Source organism: Canis lupus, chromosome 5, assembly GCF_048164855.1.
Source record: "Canis lupus baileyi chromosome 5, mCanLup2.hap1, whole genome shotgun sequence".
Lineage (NCBI taxonomy): Eukaryota > Metazoa > Chordata > Mammalia > Carnivora > Canidae > Canis > Canis lupus.
The window spans coordinates 78,679,932-78,702,111 of record NC_132842.1 but is presented as its reverse complement, the minus strand read 5'-3'; the positions used below and the strand labels follow the sequence as shown (position 1 = coordinate 78,702,111).

The window sequence follows — 22,180 nt, the reverse complement described above, 5'->3', positions numbered from 1 at the left end:
ATGTAAATAATAGTGAAAGGCAATATAAGGGAAGGGAGAAGAAATGTGTGGGAAATATCAGAAAGGGAGACAGAACGTAAAGACTGCTAACTCTGGGAAACGAACTAGGGGTGGTAGAAGGGGAGGAGGGCGGGGGGTAGGGGTGAATGGGTGACGGGCACTGGGGGTTATTCTGTATGTTGGGTAAATTGAACACCAATAAAAAATAAATTTAAAAAAAAGTTCAAAGTGTTAAAAAATACATATATATAAAATTTACTAAATTCAATATTGTGAACCTGTGTGCATACACATGCAAATCTGAATGAAAAGTTATGTTGCAGGGCACCTAGGTGTGGCATGGTTGGTTGGGAGATCAACTCTTGGTTTTGGCTCAGGTTGTGATCTCAGAGTCATGGGAACAAACCCCATGTGGGGCTCCATGCTCAGCATGAAGTTGGCTTAAGATTCTCTCTCTCCTTCTCCCTCTGCCATTCCCATGCTTGCTCTCTCTCAAATAATTATGAAGAAAAAAGAAAAAAATTAAGTTGCCACAACTTTACGAAGGGCTGTTAGATAATACCTACCAAATTTCATTTAAAAACAATTTTTAGGGCAGCCTGGGTGGCTCAGTGGTTTAGCGCCGCCTTCAGCCCAGGGTGTGATCCTTGAGACCCTGGATCGAGTCCCACATTAGGTTCCCTGCATGAAACCTTCTTTCTCCCTCTGCCTGTGTCTCTGCCTCTCTCTCTGTGTGTCTCTCATGAATAAATAAAACCTTAAAAAAATTTTTTTTATTCCAGTATAGTTAACACACAGTGTTACACTAGTTTCAAGTATAAAATACAGTTATCAAATAATTCTATATATTACTCACTGCTCATCAAGGTAAGTATATGGGGCATCTGGGTGTCTCACTCAGTTAAGTGTCTGCCTTTGGCTCAGGTCATGATCTTGGGGTCCTGGGATTGAGCCCATCTCAGTCTTCTTGCTTAGCAGGGAGTATGCTAGTCCCTCTCCCTCTGTTCCTCCCTCCCACTCACACGCACACTTGGGTACATTCTTTCAAATAAAATCTTTAAAAAAAAAAAGAAAAGGAAAGAAAAGAAAAAAATGCTAAGTGTACTCTTCATCCCCTTCCTCTATTTCACTCACCCTCCACCCACCTCCCCTCTGGTAACCATATGTTTGTTCTCTATACTTAAGAATCTGTTCTTTTTCCTTTGTTGTGTTTTGTTTCCTAAATTACACGAGTGAAATCACATGGTATGTCTTATTCCACTTAGCATTAAACCTTCTAGATCAAACAAAAAACAAAAAAACACCTTCTAGATCCATTCATGTTGTTACAAATGGCAAGATTCCATTCTTTAAAAAAAAAAATTCATTCTTCTTATGGCTGAATACTATTCCATTCTACCGTATCTTCATTACCCATTCATTTATCAATGGACATTGGGCTGCTTCTTCCATAATTTGGCTATTGTAAATAATGCTGCAAATATCCTTTTGAATTAGTGTTTTCATATCCTGATCACCTTTTATTTATTTATTTATTTTTATTTATTTTTATGATAGTCACAGAGAGAGAGAGGCAGAGACATAGGCAGAGGGAGAAGCAGGCTCCATGCACCGGGAGCCCGATGTGGGATTCGATCCCGGGTCTCCAGGATCGCGCCCTGGGCCAAAGGCAGGCGCTAAACCACTGCGCCACCCAGGGATCCCCCTGATCACTTTTTAAATAAGCTTATCTGTTTGACACACAAATCCATTTTAAGGAACAAAAATATACCTAAGGCCAAAAAAGGGGGGAGGAGGGGAACATGATAAATTTCCATGTTTTTCTAGGAAGAGGTGAAAATATACTATAGTCAGTCAGTGAGAGAATATAAATGAACGCTACTTGTGTAGATTTTTTGATACATAAAATGTAATATATTTATAAATTTATATAAGATGTCTTCCTGAGCAAACGTTAAGTTTGCTAAGCAAACAGCATCAGCTACTTTAGAAGAATGGGAAATGAAAAATATAGGATACAACTTGTGGTTTTATTTTACACGATTCTGTATTACAAGTTTTTCCTTATTCAAGGATCAAAAGAATTGATTACTTTAATAATAAATCCAAAATGAAAATAACCTCTATCCTCTTCCTATGATAGGAAAAACAAAGTCGGCCAGAAAATACACTAGGAATTCTGTATTTTGCAAAGTTCTAAATATTCTTGGCACATAATAAAACGTAACCTCATGATCACAATTAAAATTAAATCAACAAGGGGCACCTGGGTGTCTCAGCGGTTTGGCATCTGCCTTTGGCTCAGATCGTGATCCCGGGGTCCTGGGATCCAGTCCCACATCAGACTCCCCATAGGGAGCCTGTTTCTCCCTCTGCCTATGTCTCTGCCTCTCTCTGTGTCTCTCATGAATAAATAAATATAATCTTTTAAAATTAAATCAAGTCAACAATATTTACTGAAATCTAACACAAAGAGAATATAGATAGCTGTGGCCTACGTACATAAATGAGGCTGAGGATTTATGGTTATGGGTTTTTTTTTAACCTTCAAGAATTTCTTTTTTTTTTTTTTTAATTTTTATTTATTTATGATAGTCACAGAGAGAGAGAGAGAGAGGCAGAGACACAGGCAGAGGGAGAAGCAGGCTCCATGCACCGGGAGCCTGACGTGGGATTCGATTCCGGGTCTCCAGGATCGCGCCCTGGGCCAAAGGCAGGCGCTAAACTACTGCGCCACCCAGGGATCCCAACCTTCAAGAATTTCACAGGGTGCCTGGGTGATTCAGTGGGTTAAGCATCTGCCTTGGGCTCAGATCATGATCCCAGGCTCCTGGGATGAAGTTCTGCATTGGGCTCCCTGCTCAGCAGGGAGTCTGCTTCTTTTTTTCCCTCTCCCTCCCACTACTTGTGCTCTCTTTCTCAAATGAGTAAAATCAAGAGAAAAAAAAAAAAACTTCACAATTTAACCAATAAAAGATAGATATAGATGAAAGAATTATTTCCTCAGCCATAGACTATAATATTTTCAATCATTAAAAAAATACAGAGGAACGTGTAATGGTATATAATGAATGGTACTGAGAAAGAATGTTGGAAAAAAGCACACGTACATACAGAAGGTATGGGTAGCATTTCAAGTCAGTAAGAGAATACACAGAATTACTTGATAAAATATATTAGGATGACTGGAGAGTAATTTTGGGTGAAAGGTGAATATACACCCTCAACTCATGGTACCAAAAAACTGCATGTTGATTAAAAATGTTGGAATACAGAATATTAAACTGTAAAGGTGCTACAGGCAAATCTTTTTCTATCATTCAGAGCTGGGAATACCTTTTAAATCTAAATAAAAGACTACAGATACAGCAATAATTTTTAAAACAGATTATTATTAATTTATAAAAGTTCTTAACTGTTTTAAATTTTTTCTTTATAAGTATATGCATGTGCATATACATGTATTCCTTCATGATTATTACTAGCTATTATAGTGAGAAACTCTTCTACCACATAAGCAAATGTTTGACACTTTATTTAATCTGTACAGAAAAGGCAAATATAATACCTTAAGGTAAAGTCTAGACCAGCACTCTGACTATGCTGGCACCCACAATGCTTTCAAGCACCTCAACCTCTTGAGAACTATCATCTTGAGTGCTACACAACCAATGTAAATAGAAATTTCTGCAATTGCTGTAAATTTTCTCTACCTAAAATGTCCAAAATGGCAGCATTTAGCCACATGGAACTATTGAATAGTTGAAATCTAACTAATGCAACTGAAAACATGAATCTGTTATTTTATTTAAATGAATTTATTAAATTAAAATATTTTAGGGGTTCCTGGGTGGTGTAGTCAGTTAAGTGTCTGACTCTTGCTTTCAGCTCAGGTCATGAGATTGAACCCCACCTGGTGCTCCACAGCATAGAATCGGCTTAAGATTTGCTCTCCTTCTCCCTCTGCCTACCCCATTTGTGCTCGATTATACGTGTGCTCTCTCTCTCTAGGATGAATAATCTTTTTTTTAATTAAAATATTTTATTGTGGTAGAAAACACGTATATAATGCAACTTACAGCCAACCATTTTAAAATTGTATAGTAGTGTTAACTATATGCACATTGTGCAGAAGATCCATAGGATTTTTTCATCATGTAAAGCTAGAACTCCATAACCACTAATTCCACTTAAATTTTATTTCTAAACATTTAATCTCTTAGAATTTAATCTTAACTAACCAGCTATGACTAGTTGCTACCATACTGCTTGGTATAGGTGTAGGAAACTGTTAATTCCAAAGTTTTAGCATTCTGTCTACCATTTATATCATTACAAATGTCCATAACTCTGTTTTCACAGAAGTACAATAATATCCAATGAGCAAAAAAGTACAATATAAGACACTAGAGAGAGGACCAGATACCCATACACAGTCTTAAGCCCATTACTTGTTTCCATTGCTAAAAAAAAGGCCAAAGCTTTATGCCACTGATTCTCAAAGTGTGGACTACAGATGTCTGGACATCCCTGAGACCTCAATTTGAGGGTCTGTGAGGTAAAAAAATTTTCATTATATTAATGCTAAGATATTATTAGCCTGTGCTGACACTTGCATTAATGACAGAAAATCAAGGTGGGTAAAACTACTAATGTCTAAATAATATCAAGAAAATGGCAATCTTTGTATTCTTCACTTCCACACTCTATGTACTCCAAAGGAAAAAAAAAAGTACTTAAGAATGTCATTTATGTGAAAGTAAAAGTTACTCATTTTTATTTTGATTAATTAAAAACTCACATGGATTTTGAAACATAATGCAGAGTTCCCATACAGATGCTTTTTACAACTAGTTTTCTCTAATGGTAACGTAACTACAGTACAACAAACCTAGAAAAATGACACTGATTCAACGCATCGGTCTTATTTATAATTTATCTTTATATGCATACACATTTGTTATTTATAGGCAATTTTATCACATGTATAGATTTCTGTCACCACTACTACAGACACAATATAGAAAAGGTTCTTCACAAGCCCTTTGACCACCCTATCACAGCCATAGTCACCTTTCCTTCCTCCTTCCAGCTTTCATGCACTTAACCCATGGCAACCACAAATCTATTCTCATCTCTATGATTTGGTCATATACATATAACATTATAAAACTGGAACCACATAGTAAGAAACCTTTAGCACGCATCTTTTTAATACTTGGTGTGACCAAATAAGAGAAGATCAATTGAGCACTTCATGAGTATATTGGAGTAAGACGGTTGTACTGAGAAATAGCATTTATGCCACCACTTGAGTCACAACCTGAACTACATGCTCTTTTCATGCAAAATCATTTTATTTGAAAGAATAAATAACAGACGAACAATGCTTATGAAGACTTTGGTACATGGCAGATATCTTAGTAAAAGTGAATAAAATAAGACTGTTATGTCAAGGAAAAAGAAAAGTATGTGTTACCAATAATAAAATTAAAGCTTTCAGGCAGCCCCAGTGGCTTAGCAGTTTAGCGCCGTCTTCCTCCCAGGGCGTGATCCTGGAGACCCAAGACCGAGTCCTGTGTCGGGCTCCCTGCGTGGAGGCTGCTTCTCCCTCTCTGCCTGTGTCTCTGCCCGCCCCCCGCCCCCCCCCCCCGTGTCTCTCATGAATAAGTAAATAAAGTCTTTTAAAAAAATTTTTTTTACTTTTACTTTTAAATTAAAGCTTTCAAATAAAACTTAGAGTGTTGAAAATACGTATCTGTCGCCATGAGCTTGGCACTGCACTGCCCCAATACTTAGACTTTTCTGATTAAGAATGTGATTTTTTTTTTTATACTATGTAATAAAAAGCTTTGTGTATAAAGCGCCTGGGTGGTTCAGTCGGTTAAGTGTCCAACTTCGGCTCAGGTCATGATATCAGGGTCCTCGGATTCAGTCCTATGGGTTTCCTTCTCAGCAAGCAGTCTGTCACTCTCCCTCTGCAACTCCCTCCTATTCATGCTCGCGCTCTTAATAAATAAAAATAAATCTTTAAAAATAAATTTTGTGTGTATCTCAGTGAAGCAGTATTTTTTGAATGACATGTGTGATGTTATAAAATCAAATATAGTGGGATCCCTGGGTGGTGCAGTGGTTTAGCGCCTGCCTTTGGCCCAGGGTGTGATCCTGGAGACCTGGGATCAAATCCCACATCGGGCTCCCGGTGCATGGAGCCTGCTTCTCCCTCTGCCCGTGTCTCTGCCTCTCTCTCTCTCTCTCTCTCTCTCTGTGACTATCATAAATTAAAAAAAAAATCAAATCTAGTAAATCATTAATTCAAGTGCAACACACCAGATTTTAACATACTAGAGTACCAAAAGTTAACTAATATGGATTCAAATTCCACAATGCAACTGATGTTTAAGAAATGACCACTTATTGAATGTGACAGAGTTTTAAAGAATTACCACAATTTTTTGCAAAAGATTGTATAAAATATGTCTCCCTTTCCCAATTACACACCTGTGTAAGACTGCATTTTCTTCATAGACTTCAGTTGAAATAATATATTGCAACAAGTTGAGTGAAGAAACAGATATGAGATTCCTCCACCTAACTTCTATACTGCAAAACTGTAAACAATACAATTCTTCTCAACAATATTTTGTTTTGGAAAATATTTTTACATAAAAATAGATGTGTACAAAAAACTTAATTTTTACTTTAAAATAAGTATTTTTAAATTCCTCAGTCTGACCTCCTCATATAGCAAATACTAATAGATATAACATGAAAAAAACCACTTAGAACCCCAGGGTTATTTAAGAGTATAAAGAGGTACTGAATCAAAACATTTGGAAACAGCTAGACTAATACTAAAGTTAAAAGTGATCCTCGGGCAGCCCAGATGGCTCAGCGGGTTAGTGCTGCCTTCGGCCCAGGGCGTGATCGAGTACCGCATCAGGCTCCCTGCATGGAGCCTGCTTCTCCCTCTTCCTGTGTCTCTGCCTCTCTCTGTGTGTGTCTCTCATTAATAAATAAAATCTTAAAAAAAAAAAAAAGGCGAACCTCTTCTTGCTATGAAAATATTGAAAGACTTACTTTATTTCCCTATGCTTACATTTATCCTAAACACACACACACACACACACACACACAACACACACACACACACCCCACATCTGCCATTCCTGATGACTACAGGAACAGTTCTTTTCTTTTCTTTTTTTTTTAAGATTTATTTATTTATTCATGAGAGAGAGAGAGAGAGAGGCAAAGACACAGGCAGAGGGAGAAGCAGACTCCATGCAGGGAGCCCGACATGGGACTCGATCCCAGCACTCCGGGATTGCACCCTGGGCCAAAGGCAGGCGCCAAACCGCCGAGCCACCCAGAGATCCCCAGGAACAGTTATTTTCATTCCCCCTATTTCCACAGGTCTTAAGTTTTATTGTGAAGCTACAATAATTTTTCATCCACAATACTTCCAGAAACCTTCAATCTTGTGAAAACTGTCTTCCTGAGCTCTACATAGCCACATTCAAAAGGATAGGAAACGAAGTTGTATTTTTGCTTGTCCTTTCTTAAACCCCTCCCTGGCATGGCACAGTCTGGCAGAAGCCAACCCAATTCCCAGTTTTTCCCTTGGGACAGAAGAGAAAGAATGGAACTTGTTTGTAACATTCTAACTTGGCTTACCAATTACCTGCCTATGAGACTGGTTTCTATTTCACCATACTCAGAGCACTAATGGGAACAGTGGCATAGTTGGAGTCCCACAGAAAGCAGTGGTACCTGCTGAGCTACATGAGAACTGCAGGGAGACTTCAGATCTGCAGGCATCTGGGGCAAGAGATTATAGAAAATGGAACACACAGAATACTTAAGATCTTAAGAAGAAACAGGGATAAGACTCTTTGGGAAACTGTGACATATAAAAGTAGTCATGGATCGGGGATCCCTGGGTGGCTCAGCGGTTTGGCGCCTGCCTTTGGCCCAGGGCATGATCCTAGAGTCCCGGGATCGAGTCCCACGTCGGGCTCCCGGCATGGAGCCTGCTTCTCCCTCTGCCTGTGTCTCTGCCCCTCTCTCTCTCTCTCTCTCTCTATCATAAATAAATAAAAATAAATCTTTAAAAAAAATAAAATAAAAGTAGTCATGGATATAGTGGAATTGGAAGGAAAACATACACACTGGCCCAGGGAACATGTATCAACTGAAAATTCCTGAGAATACCATTATGACTTCACATTGTATTGAAAAGTGATGGTCTTCCCCTGCAAGGGACCAGGCCCCAAATACTAAGATGTGTGGCTGTTTTTCAATTGCTCAATTATAGGACAAACAAATAAACAGAGAAATACTGTCCATTCAAGGGAACAAAAGTAAATCTCTAGAAACCAACCTTAAAGAAACACAAACTTTGGAGTTACTTGACAAAGACCTCAAAATAACAGTCTTGAATATGCTCATTAAAATAAAAGAAAACAGAGAGACTGAAGAAAACCAGAAAAACAATATATGAACAAAATCAGAGTATGAAAAAAGAGAAATCATAAAAAAAAAAAAAAAGAATCAAATAGAAATTCTGGAGTAGAAAAACTCAATAACTCAACTTTTAAAATTAACTACACGGGTTCAATAGCACATTTAAATAGGCAGAAGAATGAATCAGTGACCTTAAACAGAAAACTCTTGAAATTCCAAGAGTGAGAAATAGGGAGGGGAAGGGGGAGAAAGGGAAGGAGTAGAAGAGGTGAAAAGAGAACAGAGCCTAAAGAATAGAAGGGACTTCGCTGGGAAAAAAAACAAAAAAAACCCAAAAAACAAACAAACAAAAAAACACCAATATACGCATTATGGAAGAAAAGAGAAAAAAGAAAGGGGCAGAGACCTATGGGAAAAAATAATGGCTGAAAATACCCTAAATTCAAAGAAAGACAAGGACACACAAATACAGGAAGCTCAAAAAACTCCAAGTGAGCCATTATAATCCACCACTTAAGAGTGCTTATTTATAGGCAATTTTATAACAGAATGTTAGCAAACAGAATCTAACAGCACATGAAAGGAAATACACACCATGAACAACTGGAATTTATTCCTAGAATGCAGGAATGGCTCAACACACAAAAATCAATATAATTGGGGATCCCTGGGTGGCACAGCGGTTTAGCGCCTGCCTTTGGCCCAGGGCGCGATCCTGGAGACCTGGGATCGAATCCCACGTCGGGCTCCCGGTGCATGGAGCCTGGTTCTCCCTCTGCCTATGTCTCTGCCTCTCTCTCTCTCTCTCTGTGTGACTATCATAAAAAAAGAAAAAAAAAATCAATATAATTGCACCACACTAACAGAATGAAGAGGAGGGAAAATAGTACATGACCATTTCAACTGATATGGGCAAAAGCCGGACAAACTTCAACACACTTGCATGATAAAAACACTCAACAAACTAGAAACAGAAGGCAACTCAATATAACAAAGGCCATATATAAAAAGTCCACATGTGGCATTATACTCAATGCTGAAAGACTACAAGGTTTTCCTCTAAGATCAAGAAGAAGACAAAGAGAAGAAGTAGAAGACAAAGAGAAGACGACGAAGAAGACAAAGATGAAGATGAAGACGAAGAAGGTGGCGACAACGACAAAAATGTGTACTTTTTTTTTTTAAGGATTTATTTTTATTTATTTATGATAGAGAGAGAGAGAGAGGCAGAGACACAGGCTCTGCCTGGAGCCTGACGCAGGACTCGATCCCGGGACTCCAGGATCGCGCCCTGGGCCAAAGGCAGGCACGAAACCGCTGAGCCACCCAGGGATCCCCAAAATGTGTACTTTCAATACAAATGTTCAACACAGTACTGGATATTCTAGCCAGAGCAATCAGACAAGAGAAAGAAATACAAGGAATCTGAATTAGCTAACTGATCTCTGTTCACAGACAACACGATCTAGAAAACCCTAAAGACTCCACAAAACACTGTTAGAACTATTAAGCAAATTAACCAAAGCTGCAGCATAATGAAGACACTAAAATCAGTTGTGTTTCTATACTGTAAAAATAAATAATCTAAAGAGCTAATAAAACAAATTCATTCACAACAGCATAAAAAAGAATAAAATACTTAGAATTAAACTTAACCAAGGAGGATAAAGACTTGTAAACTGAAAACCACAAAACACTACTAAATGAAATAAAAGAAAACACAAAAAGAGATTCCATGTTTATGAACTAGAAGACTTCATAGTGTAAAGAAGTCAATATTGGGGATCCCTGGGTGGCTCAGCAGTTTAGCGCCTGCCTTTGGCCCAGAGTATGATCCTGGAGTCCTGGGATCGAGTCTCGCATTAGGCTCCCAGCATAGAGCCTGCTTCTCCATCTGCCTGTGTCTCTGCTTCTCTTTCTCTCTATGTCTATCATGAATAAATAAATAAAATCTTTTAAAAAATAAAAAATAAGAAAAATAAAGAAGTCAATATTACCTAAGGCATTTTACAGATTTAAGGCAAGCCCTATCAAAATCCTGATGACATGTTTTGCAGTTATACAAAAACCCATCCTAAAATTAAGAAGGAATCTCAAAGGACCCTAAATAGCTAACACAATCTTGGAAAAGAGAACAAAGTTGGAAGTCTCATACTTCTTGATTTCAAAACTTATTACAGGTCTATACAAATCAAAACAATATGATACTGGCATAAAGACAAGACAAACAGACCCAACAGAAGAGAACAGATAGTCCAGAAATAAACCTTCATATGTACTGTCAAATGATTTTTAAAAGGGTGCCAAGACTATTCAATGGGAAAGGGAAAGGACAGTCTTTGAACAAAAAATGTTAAAAAAACAAAAACAAAAACAACAACAACTGAATAACTGCATTCAAAAGAATGAAGCTGGACCCTTATCTCACACTATATATAAAAATGAACTTGGGCAGCCCGGTGGCTCAGCGGTTTAACACCGCCTTCAGCCCAGGGCCTGATCCTGGAGACCCGGGATCAAGTCCCACATCAGGCTTCCTGCATGGAACCTGCTTCTGTCTCTGCATCTCTCACTATCGCTGTGTCTCTCTCTCATGAATAATAAATAAAATCTTTAAAAAAAATGAACTCAAAATGAATCAAACACCAAAACCAAAGTATAAAAATATTATTAAGAATGAACAAGGGGAAAAGAAAAAGAATCAACAAGGGGTAGTGGAAAAGGAGGTGGGCGAGGGATTGGGTGACCGGGTGACAGGCACTGAAGGGGGCACTTGGCGGGATGAGCACTGGATGTTATGCTATATGTTGGCAAATCAAACTCCAATAAAAAATAAATAAAATAAAGCATGGAGAAGGAGGGGAAAATGAATGAATGAATCAATCAATCAATCAACCAACCAAAGAATTTGGGGGGGAAAAAAACAACATATAGGAAACAGTTTTATGATACTGGATTTAACAATTATTTTTTGGATAGGACACTAAAGCACAAGCAACAACATAAAGATAGTGAAACTAAACTACAAAAAAACTAAAAACTTCTGGGATGGATGGGCAAAACAGGTGAAGGGGATTAAAAGGTACAAATTTCCAGTTATAAAATAAGTCAGTCATAGGTATGAAAAGTACAGCATAGGGAATATAGTCAATAATACTGTAAGACTTTTGTATAATGACAGATGACTACACTTATGCTGGTGAGCACTGTATTATGTATAGAATCATCAAATCACTGTGCTCTAACACCTGAAAGTACTATAACACTGCATGTCTACTTCAGTTAGAAAACAACAGCAACAACAAAACAAAACTTCTGGAAATCAAAGGACACAATCAATCAAGTAAAAAAGAAACTCACAAAATTGAGAAATTATTTGTAAACAGTATACTTGATAAGTGGTTAAGATACAGAATATATAAAGAAATCCAATAAATGAAAAACAAAAAAACCCAAACAACCATACTTAATAATAGGCAACACATTTGAGTAGACATTTTCCAAAGGTTAACAAATAGCCAATAATCATGTGAAAAGATATTCAATATCACTAACCACTGCAGAAATGCAAATCAAAACTACAATGATTTAATACATCACATCTATTAGGACGCTACTGAAAAAAAAAAGAAAACACAAAAAGTAGCACCTATTGGTGAGGATGTACAAAACACTGAAGCCCTTATGCACTATGACTGGTAATGTAAAATGGTGTAGCCACTATAAAAAACAGCATGACAGTTCCTCAAAAAATAAAAATCAATTACTCTATAGTCCAGCAATTCTATTTTTTTCTGGATATATACTTAAGAGACGTGAAAGCAAGGTTTTCAGATATTTTTATACTTAGGTTCAAAGTAGCATTATTCACAATAGCCAAAAGGTGCAAGCAAAAGAAGCGTCCACCAACAGGTGAATGGATAAACCAAAATGTGGCATATACATACAATGGAATATTATTCAGTCACAAAAAGTAAGGAAATTTTGACACATGCAACATGAATGAACCTTGAGGCTATTCATTATGCTAAATAAAACAAGCCAGTTACAAAAAACACAGTATGATTCCACTTATAAAACATCTAAACTACTCAAATCTAGAAGCAGAAAATGAGGTTGACAGATGCAGCTGGGAAGGGGCAAATGGGGAATTATCTAATGGATACAGAATTTCAGTTTTGCAAGATGAAAAGAGTTCTGGAGAGAGATGTCAGTGATGGCAGCACAAAAACATCAGTGTACTTAACATCACTAAACTATACACTTAAAAATGGTTAAGATTGTAAATTATATGTTTATCTCACAATTTAAAAAATTTTATATATCAATACATTTTTAAGTATCAACCTTTTAAATTATCAACATTACTGTAGCTCAAAGTCTGATCACAAAGAAATTTGTTTCAACAGCATTTATTCAACCTCATTAAGTTGTCAGAGTCACACATATTTATACATACATACTTACATATACTTCCATTTACTTCCTTATAACTTCTTGCATTTTAAGCAGTACTTAGTAAAGCAACATATCTAAACTACTAAGGACTTGATATAGCACTGTAATCAACTTGAAACTCATCAATGGTAGCTAGCTATACAAAACCATCTAACAGATCTGAAAATTACTTAGCAGTCTGCATAAAACACAATGCCTTTCCCCTATTTCATTGAAGGGAAAAACTTAAGTTCTTATCTCTTTTTTCCAAGAAAGGAGAGTAACACAGAGAATCAGACTCAACCAAAATACCTTATTTTCCTATCTCACAAAGTGAGAGGTGTTATTAGAAAACAACAGCCTCCCTTCCATGGACATCAAGAAACACTACCAGTGACTAGAGGAAACAAATAATCCTACATTGCAGAGGAAAACACTGTGTCTGCATGTCAATCAGGGTTCAGTGGAATATGTTGCAACTGCCAATATGACAGGAACTGGAGAAGTACTTTCTCTTTTGCTAAATCTGAATTTATCTCCGGTGGAATATGAGTTCAATTGAAATCATTTTCTCATTTGTTCTTGGGAACATACCCAAACATCAGAGCTGGTCCTTAGGTTTTCAAGACCAGATAATTTGAATACTTCTGAGAAATGACTAACTTGTTATTTATCTATCACAATAAAGGCAGGTATGGGATCACACATATATAGCCAGTGAAATTACTGGAATTATCTTCAAATGGTGTTCAAGTCAGGCTCCACTTACAGTAAATTAGAAGGGATGTATTCCAATATACCATTCCAGGTATATTAAATTTCTAGAGAAAGCACCAGGTAAAAAGATGCCAAAATAGAAATCGCAGTAAATATTCAAACATTGTAATACTGAAAATAAAAATTTAAATCCTCCCATGTTTGCCTAATAATTCTTGAAACACAGAATGAAGCAAATACAGTACAATCACTGTTTGATGCATAAGTCATTTTTTCATCAATCATGGAAAAAGTATGTATTTCTCACTTTATATAGAGCATTAATCATCATAAATAATATAATTTTACAAGCTATTAGACTTATCAAATATTCCCACTCAGTTAAACATTATTGTCAATAGAATGCTGGCATTTATTTCTTTTGAATAAATCCAGTTTCCCTTTCCCCTTGGAAATAATCTCACAGTTCATATACTGCATACTCAGATGTCAAAAAGAATAAATCACAGTGACTCACTGCTTCAGAGACAAATGAACAGATTATGATTACTAGATACAGTGAGACTTCCAAGTGCTGTCTCTTTCAGAGCCAAACACATAAATAGGTACACTGGGCAATAATAACAACCCAACTACAGTACATGATGGCACAAATCTTGAGTACAGGGTGAGTAAAACAAGAAAATCAAAGCAAAAATATTGCTATCATAATTTAATATTAACATAAAAATCCAGCAAATATATACCACACTAACATTTCCAATTCAAAAAGACATTTGCTATAACCTCTCAAAAAGGAAACAAATTTCCTATGTAAACCATTAGCACATAAATACCTGAAGAACCCTAAATGCCTATCTGTCCAGAATACAAGCTAAATTGTGATTGTGCAGAATTATTTTGTGGATAATCAAAAGACTTTCTAATTTTCCTAACCTTGTATTTATCCTTTATGCCAAGGCATTTATCTTTACATGGAAAGAACTGAAACAGTATTGGCCAACTATTTACTTAAACCCTCACCATTGGGTCTCCACTATGATTTTTCTTTTTTTTTTTTTTTTTTTTAACATTTCAGAGAAAGAGTGTGAGTGACTGAGAGAGAGGGATAGACAAAGAGAGCAAGCACAACCTGGGCTAGAGGAAGAGGGAGAGGGAGAAGCAGTCTCCCCACTTGACAGGGAGCCCTATGTGGGGCTAGATCCCAAGACACTGGGATCATGACCAGAGCCCAAGGCATACACTTAACCGACTGAGCCACCCAGGAGCCCCTTATTTTCTATCTTATGATGAAACAAAAATCCCCTACAAGCTATTTTTAGATCATAGATCTCGTTAAATAAACATTATGCCTGCTGTGTAATGTGACTCCCCTAGTACTTATTCTGCCGAGAATAAACAGACATCATGCACACTCAATCACATGAGACAGTTTTAGAAAACAGCTGAGTCACCTACCAATAGTCTTCCTGCTCCCAGTAACTCAGTGGAAATTTCTGTCTTACCACAACACTTGGCGTCTTCTCCCATTCCCACTAATAAGTTACAGTTCCCTGAAAGGTTTCCCAACCAGCTTATGATAAAGCTCATTTTAGGAATCACATGGTTTTACCTCCACCCCAACCAATATGCCAAGTGCTCCTGACAATACAAAAACAAAGACAAGCAAAAACAGGAGGCTAATTAGGCTAGTAAGTTTGACTCAATTAGGTCAGGTCTATTTTGGAGAAAAATATGTCTTTCCAGTAGACCAGGAGGTGAAAGTAGTTATCACTGCACTGTCCAAACAGCTTATGTTTATTTTGGACTTGCCAGTACATATCCTAGGTTTTCCTTTGGAAGCATCCTTGAATGGAGTGGTCTACATTTTTGTCTCCTACTAAAAAATAACAAGGCCACAAAGCAAAACTGCTTTAGATTTCCTTTCCTTGGAGGATCCTAATTAGTATTATCATCAATGGAAAATATTAAACACACAAAACCTTTTCAGTCAAACTGGACAAATTGGAGTGAAATAAACTCTCAAAACATACATTACTTAAAATGCAGTGATTCGATTTTTTTATTCAGCATCAACTGGAATCCTAGAAATAAAGTTGAAAAAGTCATGGTTCCTGTACTCAAGGGATTTACAATTTACCTAACTCAAAAGTAAGAGAATATAGAAAATGTTATAAGGAGTGTGAAAATCACGTCAAGAAGCAAAGCAGAAATGAATTCACTCTTCCTCAGAGACGATTTCCAGAGAGCCTCCCCAGATAACAGTTCAACCATGGATGGATAAGTGAGAGGAGTCACGCACATGAGGAGAGGGGCACCACATGCAGGCAAAACAATGAGTATAACAAGCAGCATGAAGACTTGGAAAAGCAGGGCTTATCTGCTGAGATCTGAAACTGGTCCAGAATGCCAGAACAAAGTGGCAGGTGAAGAATGAAGCCACAGAATTAGATTGGGACCAGACTAAAGATAAGTAAGGATTTTACCTTGAAAGGATCCCCAAGAGATGTTAAATGGGCAGCAATATCACTAGATTTGTTAAATAAAAAGAACTATTACAAAGGAAACTAGTCCTGGAAAACAGATCTGCATCATGGATGAGTAGGGGAACTAATGCAACAGTCACAGTCTAGGTATATGATGAATCTGGTCTACCACAGGACACCTAGGTGGCTATGTTGGTTAAGTGTCTGCCTTTGGCTCAGGTCATGAAGAGTCCTGGGACTGAGCCTGGAGTGGGGCTTCTGCTAAATAAGGAATCTGCTTCTGCCTCTGCCTCTACTCCCCCCCTCTCTACTCCGCTCCCACTCGTGCTATCAAAAAAATAAATAAAATCTTAAAAAAAACTAATCTAGGGATCCCTGGGTGGCACAGCAGTTTGGCGCCTGCCTTTGGCCCAGGGCGCGATCCTGGAGACCCGGGATCAAATCCCACTTCGGGCTCCAGGTGCACGGAGCCTGCTTCTCCCTCTGCCTGCGTCTCTGCATCTCTCTCTCTCTCTCCTCTCTGTGCATTCTCATGAATAAATAAATAAAATCTTAAAAAAAAAAAAAAAACTAATCTAGTCTGCCACAAAGAATCTAGACAAAGGAGACAGATTTGAGAAATAATTAGTATACTGAAATAGCAAGACTTTCTTCGCAACTAGATATAAGAAGTAAGGAAGCAGACACTCCAAGGTTTGAGGATGGGTGGATAAGGATACTTACAAAGCCAAAACTAACTGGGCCCCAGGCCACCTCTTGGACCTCACCTCCTATCTCATTACTCTTTAGCCATAAAGTCTATATTTATTTCCCTCAAACATATCAAGGTTATATTCATTTAATGTCTTTCTTTTCATTAGCTTTTTTCTCTGCTTTGGATGAAAAAGTAAGAAATTCAATTGTATTATGTTTAGTTTTAACTGCTGAATAAACTCTCAGGCACGAATGCATAGAGTAATTACACATGTACAGAGCATAGTCATCTACAGAGTGATCTAGGAACAAGCAGTGTAAGACCAACAAATAGTCCTTGCAGCCAGAGTAGAGGAGATCGCTCAGGATACAAGACCAAATAACAGAAAACAATTGATTTATTTTTTTAAAAGATTATTTATTTATTTATTCATAGAGACACACAGAGAAGAAAGAGAGAGAGGCAGAGACACAGGCAGAGGGAGAAGCAGGCACCATGCAGGGAGCCCGATGTGGGACTCGATCTAGGGTCTCCAGGATCATGCCCCAGGCTGCAAGCGGCGCCAAACCGCTGCGCCACCGGGGCTGCCCCAGAAAACAATTTAAAACAAACATATTGAAACAGGAAATGAATCTTTAAAATACAAAGATGGAGCTTCTAAAAGGTGGGACCTAAACTCGCTTTATTGAGATTGTTTATTACCAGTCACATATCTACTTTAATTATGCACAACTCCCAGGGAGTAAATATTTTATTTTTTTAAGTTAGCCTCAACGTCCAATGTGGGGCTTGAATTCACGACCCTAAAATCAAGAGTCAGGTGCTCAAAAATAAACAAATAAATAGCCAGATGCTTCACTAACTGAGTCAGTAAATCATTTTTTTTTAAGATTTTATTTATTTATTCATGAGAGAAAGAGAGAGGCAGAGACACAGGCAGAGGGAGAAACAGGCTCCATGCAGGAAGCTGGACGCGGGACTCGATCCTGGGTCTCCAGGATCACACCCTGGACTGAAGGTGGCGCTAAACCACTGAGCCACCCAGGCCACCCCCAGTAAATCATTTTAAAAATGAGAAAACAGGCACCTGGCTCAACCTACTGAGCATGTATGTGACTCTCTGTAACAGAGCTGTGAGTTCCAACACCACATTGAGGGTAGAGGTTACTTTAAAAAAAATATGAAGAAAACAGGTTCAGAGGACAGTAACTTGTCCAAGGTCACATATATAATGGCTAATTCAGAATGTGAACTTCAAAATGCTGACATATATGAAGTATAAGGAAATCAATACAAGTGGTATTGTATTGGATTAAATACATGGATTAATGTAATAAAATAAAACATGGATTAACATAAAATTCAGGATAATGGTTCCTGTAGGGAGGAGGGAAGGGATTAACATAAAGGAGAAACCCATGAGGGCTTCAAAGATACTGGTAATTATTTTCTTATGGTGAGTGGTGTTCAGTTGTTTTATTATTGTACTTTCAAACTGAATGTGTCATAACAACTCTTATAAGATTATGTATTTCAAAATAATTTTTAAAACAGTAGGAGCTTCCAACAAAAGTAGGCTGAAGGATTAGAAATGGTAAAGCTGGGTGGGCTACCACAATGCATGACTTCAGGAGCTATACAGTGTATAGCCTATCAGGCTATTGGCAGGAAAACTGGTGCAGATGAAAGTACAGTGCAGGATGTAACTAGAAGTCAGTCAGTGATGATTAAAGACCTACCAATCAACTAAATTACAGCTTACTCTAGCTTAGTCTAGCTGTACTAAGAAATAGACATCTTTTACAAAGGACATCAACACAAGTATTTGAATTTCTACAGCAGAATCCTGCGTGCTGAGAGTCAGAATCGAGGAAAACACAAGCTAGGTTTAGACTGATTCCAGGATGGGGACTGCAAAATAAAGAAACTGAGGAAAGAAAGAGACCTGGGGGTTCATAATGATTAATGATAGGATAAAGATTAAACAAAAGGGGGGCACCTGGGCAGCTCAGTGGTTAAGCATCTGCCTTTGGCTCAGTTGACAGTCAGGGGGTCCTGGGATCGAATCCTCCATCGGGCTTCCTGTTTCTCTCTCTGCCTATGTCTCTGCCCCCCTCTCTCTCTGACTCCCATGAATAAATAAATAATATTTTTTAAAAAACGAAACAAGAGGAACGTGAAGGTAAGAAGGGGTTCGTCATATTGAGACTAGAAAAGGATTACGCAATTGAAGGGTTGTAAGCTGCAAAACAGGTACAATAGGACTGAACACAGGAAAGGCAGAAGCTGAAGGCTGTGGTCAGATCATTTTTAGACTTTCCAAAACTCAAAAGCAGAAGAGTTCTATGTAGAGAGCAGATAGAGACCGGCATTCTTCAATGGAAATGCAAGCCATGTAAGTAATTTAAAATTTTCCAAAAAAATAAAAAATAAAATAAAATAAAATAAATAAAATAAAATAAAATAAAATAAAATAAAATAAATAAAATAAAATATTCCAGAAGCCATACTGGACAAAGCAAAAATAAACAGGCAAATTAATTACAATAATATAGTTACTTAACTCAATATACCAAAAATTTCAACCTGCATGCATTATAAAAACTGAGACATACGGTGTATTTTACACATTCTAGCACATCTCCATTTGCACTAGCTGTTTCAGGTGCTAAAAAGCCACAGGTGGCTCTAGTGGCTATTGTACTGGGCAATACAGGTCTAGATTGTGTTCATATGTACCCAAATATGTTTGCTCTGGGCAAGTGATAGAAGGAAGTCTGAATCTAAGAGTCCACAGCAATGGCTGGACGGGCCAAAAATGAATTCCGAAAGTGCTCATGATAGATGGCAGAAAGCAACGTGGAAAAGTTGTGAGCCAAATGCTAAAGTCCTCAAAGAATGGGGAAATCTGCCCAGGATAATTAGGGATGCTAACAACAAGAGAGCAATATATGCATTTTACTGCACATGGGTCAAGGACAAGGACATAGAGAAAGCAGTGAAAGATCAGAACAATGTTAATTAAGTCTGCCTCTCAAGATATAAAGAATGTAAGAAAACTAGTAAGATCTACTTGAAAGAGATGCCTGGGTGACTTAATCGGTTGGGCGTATGCCTTTAGCTCAGGTCATGATCTTGAGGTCCTGGGATCAAGCCTTGCATCATCAGGGTCCCTGCTCAATGAGGAGCCTGCTTCTCCGTCTCCCCTCTGCTCGTGCTCTTTCTCAAATAAATAAATTAAAAAGAAAAAGATCTACTTGAAAGAATTTCTAGGAAAGTCGCCTAAATTTCCAGAAAGTAAGGAGACAGAGGAAGGCTGAGAAAGTTAGAAGTAAGCGTGCCAAGTCAGATACCTGATAACTGGACCTTTCTGAAAGGTCCAGTAGCAAAGATTCTACAAGTACTCTAAAGGCTATGAAATAAAAGCATAAGCAGATAAGCAAATAAATAAAAGAAGGCAAGCTTCCTGATTCTAGAACTATTCTGGAATTTAGCGAATAATGACATAAACTTTGGAATATTTAATCCTCTCAAAGAGAAGTAGCTAAATATAGAATTAAAAGTTTTTAAGAAAATAACTATCTTTAACTTTGTGAGACAGCTTTTTTCCAAAAACACTCATTTTATGCTTAGGACACAGTATACATCGTACAAAGTATCTGTCATCCAAATTATTTGTAGGATGAATGGCTTTCTAAGAAAATTTTGCTATTTATTCAACCGGATCATCTCAATAATAAACTCTGGAAAGAATGAAGGACATACAGTCAATAAAAGAGATTTTAAAAAGGTTTGAAGAAAAATTAAACCACATAAATCCTATTTACCACAATAAATCTATATAGACTTATGTCTTATTTAGGTCACTATCTTATAGCCATAAAACTGGGATTACAGCAGGGTTGTTTTCCTGCAAAAATTTAATTTCTTACAATTTTTCATTCTCATGCAAATCCAGTAAAATGACAGACATGAAATAGTAGCATCTCCCAGACATGTTTTCATAACTTTTGTCTTTAAAAAAATAAAGATTTGGGCAGTCTGGGTGGCTCAGCAGTTTAGTGCCACCTTCAGCCCAGGGCGTGATCCTGGAGACCCGGTATTGGGTCCCAGGATTGGGTCCTGCGTCGGGCTCCCTGCATGGGGCCTGCTTCTTCCTCTGCCTCTCTCTCTCTCTGTTTCTCATGAATGAATAAATAAAATCTTATAAATGAATGAATGAATGAATGAATGAATGAATAAATAAATAAATAAATAAATAAATAGATAGATAGATATTTTAGGAACGCCTGGGTGGCTCAGTGGTTGAACGGCTGCCTTTGGCTCAGGGTGTAATCCCAGAGTCCCAGGATCAAGTCTCACACTGGGCTCCCTGGAGGAAGCCTGCTTCTCCCTCTGCCTATGTCTCTGACTCTCTGTGTGTGTCTCATGAATAAATAAGTAAAATCCTTCTAAAAAAATATTTTATTCATTTATTTGAGAGAGAGAGAGAGAGAGAGAGAGAGAGAAAGTGAGCAAGTGAGAGAGAGCACAAGCTAGGGGAGAGGCAGAAGCAGACCCCGACTGAGCAGGGAGCATAACGTGGGGCTCAATTCCAGGACCCTGAGATCATGACCTGAGCCAAAGGCACATACTTAACTGACTGAGCCATCAGTCGGTGCCCCTGACATCACCTTTAATTTCTTTTGCCCAGGAGCCTATAGAGCACTAAACAAATAGCAAAAAGAGTGAGAAGACGGTAAAGAAGAATGAATGAGAGGCCATAATATACTTCACAAAATAAAACAGAGCATGCATAAACCAGAAACTGTGTACTTGAACTTTTTTCCAAATACATCATAATGCAATGAGGACTGCTTCTCAAAGCAAATAATAGACGTGCCTACTAGACAGAATTTTTCCTTTTTGTGTACTATACTGCTTGCCTGACAGTTAACAATGCTGAATGATTTCTGGAAAAGTTCACAGATGACCCTCACTATGTTTTGGGATAACATCAAGTTCATTACCATGGCTTACTGAGTGGTTACCGTGGGATTTCTAAACCACTCTAAATATCAGCTGTGCCTGAGGTGTAAGTATTTGTGTGTGTGTGTGTGTGGGGGGGGGGGTGTTTAAACAATATTGCAGAGGAAATAAAGCAGACATAATAAATACAGTGACAGTCAAACTAATAATTAAATCTTTTAACAACATAAGACCATATCTAATGATAAGTGCCTATGCAGCAATGTCTGATTTTCAGCACTAATGAACAGTTATCAGAGGTGAAAAGGATAGGTAAAATAGGCAATGGGGATAAAGGAGTACACTTGTGATGAGCACAGTGGTGTACAGAAATCCTGTAAACTTGAACTAATATTAGACTGTATGTTAAGGA

The 22,180-nt window shown here is 37.7% G+C and overlaps 1 protein-coding gene across 27 annotated transcripts in view; it reads right to left on the bottom strand.

Annotated features, from left to right (window-relative positions):
- Window positions 1-22,180, bottom strand: part of EIF4G3 (eukaryotic translation initiation factor 4 gamma 3) — a 330,571-nt gene that overhangs the window by 157,193 nt on the left and 151,198 nt on the right. For 3 of the 27 annotated variants that reach the window (XM_072827971.1, XM_072827974.1, XM_072827972.1), the window contains exon 1: window positions 15,079-15,215. The exons of 22 other annotated variants lie outside the window; for them this stretch is intronic. In XM_072827971.1, coding sequence (XP_072684072.1) covers window positions 15,079-15,210 — 132 coding nt within the window. In that variant the 5' untranslated portion in view covers window positions 15,211-15,215. Of the gene's footprint in view, window positions 1-15,078; window positions 15,216-22,180 lie in introns of those variants that run through there. 2 more of the 27 variants (XM_072827968.1, XM_072827969.1) reach the window with 2 other exon arrangements.